Source organism: Triticum aestivum, chromosome 1A (assembly GCF_018294505.1).
Source record: "Triticum aestivum cultivar Chinese Spring chromosome 1A, IWGSC CS RefSeq v2.1, whole genome shotgun sequence".
Taxonomy (NCBI): Eukaryota; Viridiplantae; Streptophyta; class Magnoliopsida; order Poales; family Poaceae; genus Triticum; species Triticum aestivum.
The window spans coordinates 375,446,652-375,458,670 of NC_057794.1; the positions used below are offsets into that span (position 1 = coordinate 375,446,652).

At 49.1% G+C, this 12,019-nt stretch overlaps 1 protein-coding gene across 1 annotated transcript; it reads right to left on the bottom strand.

Annotated features, from left to right (window-relative positions):
- Positions 1 to 2,624: 2,624 nt before the first annotated feature.
- Positions 2,625 to 4,699, bottom strand: LOC123133323 (flavin-containing monooxygenase FMO GS-OX-like 2). The gene is made up of 6 exons (XM_044552847.1): positions 4,023 to 4,699; positions 3,834 to 3,904; positions 3,601 to 3,756; positions 3,296 to 3,514; positions 3,028 to 3,201; positions 2,625 to 2,885 (listed from the first exon to the last, which is right to left on the bottom strand). Exons 1-6 carry the CDS (start codon positions 4,597 to 4,599, stop codon positions 2,721 to 2,723), a joined length of 1,362 nt encoding a protein of 453 aa, XP_044408782.1. The 5' UTR covers positions 4,600 to 4,699; the 3' UTR covers positions 2,625 to 2,720.
- Between the last annotated feature and the right edge of the window lie 7,320 nt (positions 4,700 to 12,019).

Genomic DNA, 12,019 nt, shown 5'->3' on the forward strand with positions numbered 1-12,019 from the left:
TGAAAAAAGTTCATCAAAATTTATCAACATGTGATCTAATTTTGAAAATCCCAACACGAGGAATCCAAGTGAAAACTGTTCGAGATTAGGATACACGGCTTGGGAGATAAAAGGATTTGAATAAATGAATATATGAAAAAAGAAAAAACTCTCATGTTGATGTGACAAATATGCAGTATAACACGTGTGGCAACATGGGAAGATCGAAGTGACATTTACAAAGAGTAGTAGCTCTCGCACACACCCAGCAAAACAAATAGGACGTCTTGCTGAAGGCAGTCACCCGATAGGGCCCGCCCAGCATGGACACATGCTTTCAACGATTTTTCTTCCTTTTTTCACATTTTCCTTTGTTTTCTATTTTATCTTTTAAACTTTCTTGTGTTCGAGATATTTTGCATATATCTATTATAAAAATCACTTTATACGTAAAAGTTAAAAGATGCTAATCATGCATTTATAAAATGTTAATTTGTATAGCAAAAATGTTTCCGGTGTATAAAAAAATTGAATAGTACAATGTGTATGAAAAAAAGAGAAATAAAAAAATTCATCTTTTTAAATGTTAATCATGCATATCAAAAATACTAAATGTGTATATATTTTTATAATGTATATTAAAAATATAAAATGTGTGTGAAAAACGTAGACATCAAAAAATATATGTTTAAAATAAATGAATCATGTATATAAAAATGTTCCTGGTATATAAAAAATGTATAATGTGTATCAAAAATTAAACATGATAAAATATATGTTTTATAAAATATTAATCATGTTTTTCAAAAATGCTCAACATGTACATGAAAAATGCCCAGGTGTATACAAAAAATGTTCAATGTGTACGGAAAAAGTAGATAACAAAAAATATAAGGTGTCCAAATTTTTAATCACGTATTTGGAAAATTTTAAATGTGTACATAAAAAATATTTTCATTGTATATGAAAATGTAAAAATGTGTATGGAAAAAGTAGACGTCAAAAACATATGTTATACATTCTCGTCGACTACGAAGACATTTGTGACGACTTCGTCAATCTCAACATGATGTGCCAGCTTGGCCTCTCAAAGGTTCTCATAGAGATAGGATGCACGCGCGTGCGTGCGTTCATTGAAGTGAGTGTATTGCTGAAATTTGAGATGGGCTTTAGGCCCATATAGCAATTTCTGAAAAATCTCTAAGGGCCCATGTGAGTTTATTGGCACTAGGTGTAGTGGGAAGTTTAATCCCACCCCGCTAGTGGAGAAGGAATTGGGCCTCTTTATAAGGGATTGTCTTCTACATTCTATTGGAGCTTGAGAAGAGAAGAAGACCTCGCGCACTCCTCCTCCGCCACCTGCCTTGGCACGGCGCGCCGCGCCACGCCGCGGGTTGCTGGAATAAGCCGAGCCAAGCTCACACCTACGCGCTTATTTTTGCCAGTCACTAACGGAGTCGACGGGAGAGCAGGTCTCCAAAATCCCTTCCCTCCGGTTCCTGTACGGGAGAGGAGCGAATAGGTTTTTGGAAAGCGACTATGCGACTGCTCGCTGTTCGTCTACTTCCTCTACGTCTACGTCGCCCTTATCATCACCATGTCCACCGACGCCGAACGTGCCGCCGCCGAGAAGCTCGAGACCGACAAGAAGGTCGCCGAGGACACCGATGTTGCCGCCATCGCCGCGAAAAAATAGATATGTATTGAATAAAAAGGGAAAATGATGAAAAGCGACAAATAACCATAAAGAAAGTAAAGAAAAACAAAAAACCAGAGATAACCAAAGTATAATGAAGGAAAAAGAAAAAAGGCGAAGAAAGAACAAAAGAAAGCCAAAAAAAAGAAAACATAAAACTAGATAAAAAATAGTGCATAAAAGAAAAGAAACAAAGAAAACGGACAACCCCGAGGAAAGAAACAATAAAACTGAAGAAAAAAAGAAAAGGAAGAAGAAAAACTAGTAAACCCGGTAAAAACGAAGAAAACAGGTGAAAGAAAATAGAACCAAAGGAAAAATAGAAAACCTGAGAAACCTGAAGAAATGGAGAAAACCGACAGAAAAAGAGAAAAAAACCCAAAGCAAACGCACCGAACGTAGCGAGCGCATCCTGCGAGCAAACGAAGGGGCCGTCCAGTACTGTAGCCTTTTGGGAAAAGCTTCAGCGAGACGATAGTTATTGTCAGACACGGAGTTTCTCAGCCTGAGCTCAAATGAGCTCGGGGTGAACAGTCAAATAAAAAAACTATTTTTTTACAAACATTGACATATGTTCTAAGAGCTTGCAAAAAATTATTATGGAATCACATTCCTAGAAGATGTGGCAGAAAATAAATCGATGTTCTGAAAATACTACGTTCACAAGCGTTTTGGAGCACTGGTTTTTCTTTGCCATGAGTTCCACGGATATGATTTCATGATGAAAATTTTAAAGCTGTTAGAAAATTTCTCAATGTTTGTCGCAAAAAGATACATGATTATTTGATTTTTTTTAATTTTATTATATTTTACTGTTCACCCGAAATCATACAAGACATATATAGTTCTCACGCATTCTACTCCCGGGAAAGGAATGGGCAGATGGGAGCTCCCCCAGCGATTGATCGCCCAGTACTAGGGTCCTAGAATTAAGGATACTCCCAACTTATTCACCCAACTTCACTTTGCTTTCTCTCAAAATAAAAACTTCACTTTGCTTAATAATACTAGTACAGTTGTTAAGATAATCATGCAGAGACACATCCTAAACTTTACTGTCGCCACTGCCCTTTTCTTCATCTTCGCAGCTGTCACGGTATCCCCCGTCCAGAGACCAGACGCGCTGGAGGGCTCTCTCGTATATGTCCCGCCTCCGCGCCTCCAGCCGCCGCTCGCCGACCTGCTCCGCCAGCCAGTCCATGTACTCCACCTGCCGCCGGCAACACCAAGCACGACCCCATCAGACATCATCAGTCCCTAACAAGATCCCCTTAGGAGCTCTCCCCATTCTATTAGCAGATAATGTTTTCACAACTGTCCGAGGCAAACACCACAAGAAAGCCGCTACTGACCCATTCAGGCATGAGGGCGTGCGTGTGGCGCCGGGGCCTCCCGCTCTCCTCCATCCGCCGGTAGTGCTCCCGCACAGCGTCCAGCATGCCCTCCTCGCTCGGCAGAGCCGCTCTCCCGGACAGCACGCGCGCCACCCACTTGGCCTCCAGTTCGAACGACTGGAAGAGGATGGTCTGCTCTCAAAACAAGCACACCATCGGCTCAATCAGCGCCCTCCGTGCTCTCTGAAGGTCTGAACACGGTGATGGTGTGAGATTTCCGTCGTACCTTGACCGGCAGTCCGACGAAGGAGAGATTCGGCGCGTACTTCGGGGGGAAGACGTGCTTGTACAGAGGCCCGACGCGGTTCTCGTCGTCCACGGTGAGCTCGTCCAGGTCCAAGAACGGGAAGTGGTAACGGTACCCTGTGCAGTAGAGGATCACGTCTGCTGCCACCGCTGCACCCTCAGCGAAGCGCACTTGGCCATCTTCTTGGATGCAATCCACCTGATGGACATTTAACCAGCGCGTGTTGATCCACTGGAAAGGAAAGAGGTTTGATGGGGGAAGGAAAATTCAGAGTTCTTCTGAACCTCTGCGTGCATCCAGACATTCAGGTAGGGGTCGATTGAGATCTTCCCCAGCCTGTGTTCGTTCTGTCTTGACGCGATGTGCACCTCCTTGGTCACCTGTGAGATCTCTCTCGCGATGTCGATTCCGCTGGCTCCTAATCCTACCACAACAACGATCTGACGAGACGTTAGTCGGAGCCATTTCTTCAGAGAACCTGCATTTTCTTCTACTGCGAAGTGTGAAGTAGTAGTACCTGATCTCGAAATGGCTCGGGAATGCGGTAATTGTGGCTGTGCATTTGCTTTCCTCGCCACTTGCCGATTCCTGCATCGCGGAAATGAACATTGCTCTTATCTGACACCAGCTGAGTTTTGGTTTTGCTGATCTGAATTCTGAAGTGAGAAGACCTTTGAAGGCGTGAAACGAATGGCACCGAACTCACCTGGGAGCTTGGGCACGAGGGGCACGGTGCAGTGCCCGTTGCAGACGACGACGGCGTCGAAGGCCTCCACGGCCACCTCGCCGTCCTCGCCCCGCCACGCCACGCTCCACCTCTCACCGCTTTCCCCGCCACGACCGAGGGGTGGCGCCGCGCGCACCACCTCGGCGCGTAGCCTGACGCGCCGGGCGACCCCGGACTCCTCGGCGAACGCGCGCAGGAAGGCGAGCACCTCCTGGTGGCCCGGGAACGTGCGCGGGTCCCCGGCGAAGACCCTGCCCACGAGGCTCTCGTGGCCTGAGAAGCCCATGAGCTCGCGCGGGAGGTTCGTGCGCAGCGACGCGTACAGGCTGCCATGGACGGCGGCGCCCAGCGGATCCGTTTCGTCGGCTCGCGGGTCGTAGGCCCAGGTACCGCCCACGCGGTCCGAACGCTCGAAGACCGTGACGGCGTGGCCTTCGCGGAGCAGCTCGCGTGCGGCCACCAGCCCCGCCGCGCCTGCGCCCACCACGGCCACCGCGCGCGCGGGGGGCATTCGGTCCACCTCCTGGGCTGGTGAGCTCTGCAGTGATCTGTCCATGGTGAGGTCGTGGAGGACGGTAGGTGAGGAGGTTCAGCACAGGTCCTGCGTCCTTTCAGATCAGATGTGTTCTGCCATGGAGCTTGTTACGCCACGAGGCCATGAGCCATGACTGTTGTTGCTTTTGTCACGGTTTAGTCAAAGTTTGTCAACTTAGGGCATCTCGAACGCTGACCGCAAATTTGCGCCTCGTGTCCGCCTCGCTGGTGGCGGAGCGATCGAGGGCTCACGCAACGGCGAGGTCCAGGTCAGACCCATTCCTGCGCCGTGTCGGTCTTGCAAACGAGGAGCGGCGAGCGGTGTTGCGTCGGTCGTATTGTGCACGCTACCGCGCCGTGCGCTCCTCCTCGAAGACAACAGCCCTGGAGCCCGAGGGACCATGCACACCACCGCCTCCGAGGCAATGAAGGATGCGGTTCGCGCCTTCCTTATCGCCGGCGGCAGCTCCTCCTTGATGGCTGGCGGTAATTGCGGCGGGGCGGCGAGGCGAGCCTGCTGATGCGTGCGTACCAGTTGTTTGCCGGTGACGACGCGCTCTCGTCCTTGACGCAGCGTCCAACAATTTGGATGTCGAGGCCGCGACTGCGGGGGAGGCGGGCTCCTCCTTGACCCGTCGTGGTAGCACTGCGGGGACGGTGGTTCCTTCTTGACCCGCGCCGGCGACCGTGGCGCTGGGCCCATCTGACGGAGTGAGACCTCTGTCATGATTTCCATCTATCTGACGAATTCTTCTTCTGTCAGAGCCGCCTCCGCGAGGAGGCACGAATGCTGCTGCGACTTCTGGTCCTCGTCATCACTGGAGGAGAGGACGATCTCGTCCTTATCGGAGGAGCCGGCCGCCGTGGACGCCGAGGTGCCCGGAGAGTGTGGGCGGTGGCGGCAAGATCCAATGGAGGATGAATTCCCTCCGCCACCGCCTACTGGGGCGGATCACCACGACATTGGCATCACCGCTATAGGAGGACGGGCTTGGAAAGGTACATGACGGGCTCAGAGAGGAGGAGGTGTGGATGTGCTGTTGGGGAACGCAGTAATTTCAAAAAAAATCTACGCACACGCAAGATCTATCATGGTGATGCATATCAACGAGAAGGGAAGAGTGATGTCCACGTACCCTCATAGACCGTAAGCGGAAGCGTTATGGCAACGCGGTTGATGTAGTCGTACGTCTTCACGATCCGACCGATCCTAGTACCGAAAGTACGGCACCTCTGTGATCTGCACACGTTCGGCTTGGTGACGTCCAACGAACTCTTGATCCAGCTGAGTGTCGAGGGAGAGATTCGTCAGCACGACTGCGTGATGACGGTGATGATGAAGCTACCGGCGCAGGGCTTCGCCTAAGCACTACGACGATATGACCGAGGTGGATTATGGTGGAGGGGGCACCGCACATGGCTAAGGGATTAATTATCAACTTGTGTGTTATATGGTGCCCCCTGCCCCCGTATATAAAGGAGTAAGGAGGGAGGCCAGCCGACCCTTAGTGGTGCGCCAAGGAGAGGAGGAGTCCTCCTCCTAGTAGGAGTAGGACTCCCCCTTTTCTAGTCCAACTAGGAGGAGGAAGGGGGGAGGAAGGATAGGGAGAAAGGGAGGGAAAGAGGGGGCGCCGCCCCCCTCCTTGTCCAATTAGGACTCCCAAGGGGCGGGCGGCCAGCCCTAAGGCCCCCTCCTCTCTCTCACACAAGGCCCATGTTGGCCAATTAGATCCCCCTGGGGTTTCGATAACCCCCTGGCACTTCGATAATTATCCGGTGACCTCCGAAACTCATTCGGTGTCCGAATATATTCATTCAATATATCAATCTTTATGTCTCAATAATTTCGAGACTCCTCGTCATGTCCGTGATCATATTCGGGACTCCGAACTACCTTCGGTACATCAAAACACATAAACTCATAATACCGATCGTCACCGAACGTTAAGCGTGCGAACCCTACGGGTTTGAGAACTATGTAGACATGATTGAGACGCGTGTCCGGTCAATAACCAATAGCGGAACATGGATGTTCATATTGGCTCCCACATATTCGACGAAGATCTTTATCGGTCAAAACGCATAACGATATACATTGTTCCCTTTGTCATCGGTATGTTACTTGCCCGAGATTCGATCGTCGGTATCTCAATACCTAGTTCAATCTCGTTACCGGCAAGTCTCTTTACTCGTTCCATAATTCATCATCCCGTAACTAACCCATTAGTCACTTTGCTTGCAAGGTGATGACCCACAAGTATAGGGGATCTATCGTAGTCCTTTCGATAAGTAAGAGTGTCGAACCCAACGAGGAGCATAAGGAAATGATAAGCTATTTTCAGCAAGGTATTCTCTGCAAGCACTAAAATTATCGGTAACAGATAGTTTTGTGATAAGGTAATTGGTAACGAGTAGCAAGTAATAAAAGTAAATAAGGTGCAGCAAGATGGCCCAATCCTTTTTGCAGCAAGAGACAAGCCTGAACAAACTCTTATATGAAGGAAAACGCTCCCGAGGACACATGAGAATTATCGTCAAGCTAGTTTTCATCACGTTCATATGATTCGCGTTTGGTACTTTGATAATTTGATATGTGGGTGGACCGGTGCTTGGGTATTGTCCTTACTTGGACAAGCACCCCACTTATGATTAACCCCTATTTCAAGCATCCGCAACTACAACAGAAGTATTAAGGTAAACCTAACCATAGCATGAAACATATGGATCCAAATCAGCCCCTTACGAAGCAACGCATAAACTAGGGTTTAAGCTTCTGTCACTCTAGCAACCTATCATCTACTTATTACTTCCCAATGCCTCCCTCTAGGCCCAAACAATGGTGAAGTGTCATGTAGTCGACGTCCACATGACACCACTAGAGGGATGACAACATACATCTCACCAAAATATCAAACGAATACCAAATTCACATGACTACTAATAGCAAGACTTCTCCCATGTACTCAGGAACAAACGTAACTACTCACAAAGCTTATTCATGTTCATAATCAGAGGGGTATTAATATGCATAATGGATCTGAACATATGATATTCCGCTAAGTAAACCAACTAGCATCAACTACAAGGAGTAATCAACACTAGTAGCAACCCACAGGTACCAATCTGAGGTTTGGATACAAAGATTGGGTACAAGAGATGAACTAGGGTTTGAGATGAGATGGTGCTGGTGAAGATGCTGATGGAGATTGACCCCCTCCCGATGAGAGGATCGTTGGTGATGACGATGGTGATGATTTCCCCCTCCCGGAGGGAAGTTTTCCCGGCAGAACAGCTCCGCTGTAGCCCTAGATTGGTTCCGCCAAGGTTCCGCCTCGTGGCGGCGGAGTTTCGTCCCTTAAGCTTCGTTATGATTTTTCTCGGACGAAAGACCTCATATAGCAGAGGATGGGCATCGGAGGGCCACCAGGGGGCCCAAGAGGTAGGGGGCGCCTAGGGGGGTAGGGCGTGCCCCCCCCCCCACCCTCATGGCCAGGGTGTGGCCCCCCTTTGGAACTTTCTTCGCTCAGTATTTTTTATATATTCTGGAAATAACTTCCGTGAAGTTTCAGTAGTTTTGGAGTTGTGCAGAATAGGTCTCTAATATTTGCTCCTTTTCCAGCCCAGAATCCAAGATGCCGACATTCTCCCTCTTTGTGTAAACCTTGTAAAATAAGAGAGAATAGGCATAAGTATTGTGACATAATGTGTAATAATAGTCCATAATGCAATAAATATAAATATAAAAGCTTGATGCAAAATGGACGTATCACTCCCCCAAGCTTAGACCTCGCTTGTCCTCAAGCGAAAGCCGAAATCGAAAAATATGTCCACATGTTTAGAGATAGAGGTGTCGATAAAAATAAAATACGGACATGAGGGCATCATGTGAAGGAAATATGCCCTAGAGGCAATAATAAAGTTATTATTTATTTCCTTATATCATGATAAATGTTTATTATTCATGGTATAATTGTATTAACTGGAAACATAATACATGTGTGAATACATAGACAAACAGAGTGTCACTAGTATGCCTCTACTTGACTAGCTCGTTGATCAAAGATGGTTAAGTTTCCTAGATGTAATGCCCCGAGACCGACGCTTCAGATGCCTTCCATGTTTTGCGTGTTAGCTCTGTTATTTATTTGTTTGTTGCATTTCATCATCGCATCATGCGCATTGCATCTTTGTTTTCAAAGCTTGCATACATTCGTAGTTGTCGTGTTCTCCCTTGTCTCCGTTGACTTTTCTCAGACCAATCGGGTTTCGTTTCCCTGTTGTTTGATCGCCTTACCTATCTGCAAAGCCATGGACCCCCCTTGCAACCTCGCGTGTGCGTCCGAAACTGCCCCGGACCCGAGCCGGGCTGTCATTACCAGTGGATTCGGAACATCCTCAAACATTCTGAAGACATCTATGTTTTCTTATTTGGACTCCCTAACCAATTTATTCTCAACCGGCCGATTAGGATCGGACGGACCGAATAGCGCTAACCAAAAATCCTCTTGCTATATAAATTAGTCCAAACCCTAGACTAGGCAGTCCCATCAATCATTTTCTCCCTGCCGCCGGAAAAACCTCCACCTTGTCTCCTCTTCGTTTTCCCCTCGGGATCAACAGCGAGCCAATCAACAGCCTCATCCTCCTCGATCCAAATCCATCCAGCCACCCACTTCCCCCATCGATCCACCGCATGAGAGGGTGCTCCCCTGCCTCCTCAATCCTGCCACGCCCGACTCCGTCTGACCCTGCCGACTACCTTGCCGGAGCACAGCACCCTCGAAGCCCAGAGTCCCGTGCCTTCGCAGCCTCCCATGCGCCTCTGCTCATGCCTGAGCACGGACGCCTCGTCGGACTCCTCCTGCAGCAGTCCCGCACCAAGCCTCGCGCCATCGGCTAGCAGGACCGAGCTGCCGTCGTCCTTTGTCCCCAGAGCCTCCCCGACCTCCTCGTCGGCGCAGGGAGATGAGCTCCTCTCGAAGACCAGCAGGCCGACCCGCGCCACCCTGTCTCCTTCCTTCTCCCTCCTTCCCTCCTCCTCCCTGACCTCCCTCTCTGTGTTGCGCGTAGGAGCTTCCATGGACGCCCTGCCTCTCCGCCGCTCAAATCTAGCCGGGAACTGCATCCCCAACGCCCTCTCGTCAGGATCTGGAGCCTCGAAGCCGGGTCCGCTGTCCGCTCCACCACCGCTGTCCCAGTCCCCGCCGAGGCCGCCTCGCCGGATCTCCAGCCGCGTCACGCCAAGTCCCTCGACCCGCCTCTGCTCGCATGCTTCGCCAGCGCCAAGCCTCGCTCGCGTTGACCGCACCAACCACCTCGACGCCGTGCAAGCTCCGGACCTCACCTTGCCTGCGCCTCCCCGTCAGTTCCCTCACCGCCTCCCCATGCCTGAGAGCCCACGTCGGCCATCTTCCTCGCCGGAGTGCCCCGCCTTGGCCTGCCTCGACCCGACTCCTGCCTCCTCCTCGCGTATGCCCGGCCGCGACACCGGAGTCCTGCAGGTCGCGCGCCCGTCGCCCTCGCCTTCTCTCTACTTCCCCTTTCCGTTCTGCTTCTCTGAATATCTCTCTTTGTTCTTCAGAATCGAGCAGGAGAACCCTCGCCCGTGCCCGCTGACTCCGTCGTCCCGCGCGTGGGCCACGATGGCGCCGAGGCCCAGCAGCGCTTTTACTTCGCCAGCTCCTGCGGCCCAGCTCCCGCGCCAAGCCTGCCAGCCTCCGCGGGCCAAAGGCCTCAAGGGCCCGATGTGAGCAGCTCCCCCAGCCCACCAGATCCAGCCCGTATCGTGTTTTTTTACATAGAACATTTTTTTTTCAGAGAACGCTGTTTTGAAGATAGGTCCCTAAACTTCATGCATATAATAACTTATAAACCGTGCATCGGATTAAAACAGTTTATATATGAAAGTTGCTTAGAATTTTGTCTAGTTTAATAATATGCAACTTTCATCCATGTTTGAAATGTTTAAAATGCTGTTTGGTTAAATTTGCTCCTATGCCATGTTAAAATGATTTATTTCATAACTAAATAACCGTAACTCGGAATTTAATAAACTTTATATGTAAATGGGGTAGAAAAATGCCTATATTATCATGATGGCTCACTTTGCATGTTTAACAACTCTAAAATTGTGTTTAGGGCAGAACAGTACCAAATCAAAATATGCATATGGGGTTTTACCGGAATTGTTGTTCGTTGTTTCCGGCCTCATTTAAACTTGCCTAGTTAGGTAGTTTTGTTGTGCTTCACCTCTTGCCATGCTAACAACATTTAATCTTGTTGCGTACATAAACGAGAGAGAACTAAATAAGTCATGTGGTGTTTTCTTCAATATGCAACTCGTTGCATATTGAGCTCCACTTAATTTGTAGTGTTGTTTGTTGCACTTTGCCATGCCATGCTTCATAAAACCGGACATGCATCATACTTGGTTGTGCATCATGCCATGTTTATGTGGTGGTTGTTTACTATGTTGTGTGTTTCTTTCCGGTGTTGCTTCTTCGGATTGGTTCCGATAACGTCGCGTTTGTGAGGACCCGTTCGACTACGTCCGTTTATCTTCTTCATGGACTCGTTCTTCTTCCTTGCGGGATTTCAGGCAAGATGACCATACCCTCGAAATCACTTCTATCTTTGCTTGCTAGTTGCTCGCTCTTTTGCTATGCCTATGCTGCGATACCTACCACTTGCTTATCATGCCTCCCATATTGTTTAGCCAAGCCTCTAGCCCACCTTGTCCTAGCAAACCGTTGTTTGGCTATGTTACCGCTTTGCTCAGCCCCTCTTATAGCGTTGTTAGTTGCAGGTGAAGATTGAAGTTTGTTCCTTGTTGGAACATGGAGATGTTGTTCCTTGTAGGAACATGTTTACTTGTTGGGATATCACAATATCTCTTATTTTAATTAATGCATATATATACTTGGTAAAGGGTGGAAGGCTCGGCCTTATGCCTGGTGTTTCGTCCCACTCTTGCCACCCTAGTTTCCGTCATATCGGTGTTATGTTCCCGGATTTTGCGTTCCTTACGCGGTTGGGTTATAATGGGAACCCCTTGACAGTTCGCCTTGAATAAAAGTCCTCCAGCAATGCCCAACATTGGTTTTACCATTCGCCACCTAGCCTTTTCTTTCCCTTGGGTTCTATAGACTCAAGGGTCATCTTTATTTAACCCCCCCCCGGGCCAGTGCTCCTCTGAGTGTTGGTCCAAACAGAGCCACTTGCAGCGCCACCTCGGGGAAACTCGAGGGCTGGTTTTAGTTGTACGTAGTGCTCATCTGAGTGTGCCCTGAGAACGAGATATGTGCAGCTCCTATCGGGATTTGTCGGCACATTCGGGCGGTGTTGCTGGTCTTGTTTTACCATTGTCGAAATGTCTTGTAACCGGGATTCCGAGCTTGATCGGGTCTTCCCGCTAGAAGGAATATCCTTCGTTGACCGTGAGA

Bases quoted from the DNA above. Each gene is read 5' to 3' on its own strand.
- LOC123133323 (XM_044552847.1), bottom strand. From the start codon at position 4,599: ATGGACAGATCACTGCAGAGCTCACCAGCCCAGGAGGTGGACCGAATG. The intron at 3,905-4,022 runs GTGAGTTCGGTG...TCCGCGATGCAG, and splicing joins CCTCGTGCCCAAGCTCCCAG to GAATCGGCAAGTGGCGAGGA. The intron at 3,757-3,833 runs GTACTACTACTT...ACGTCTCGTCAG, and splicing joins CCGAGCCATTTCGAGATCAG to ATCGTTGTTGTGGTAGGATT.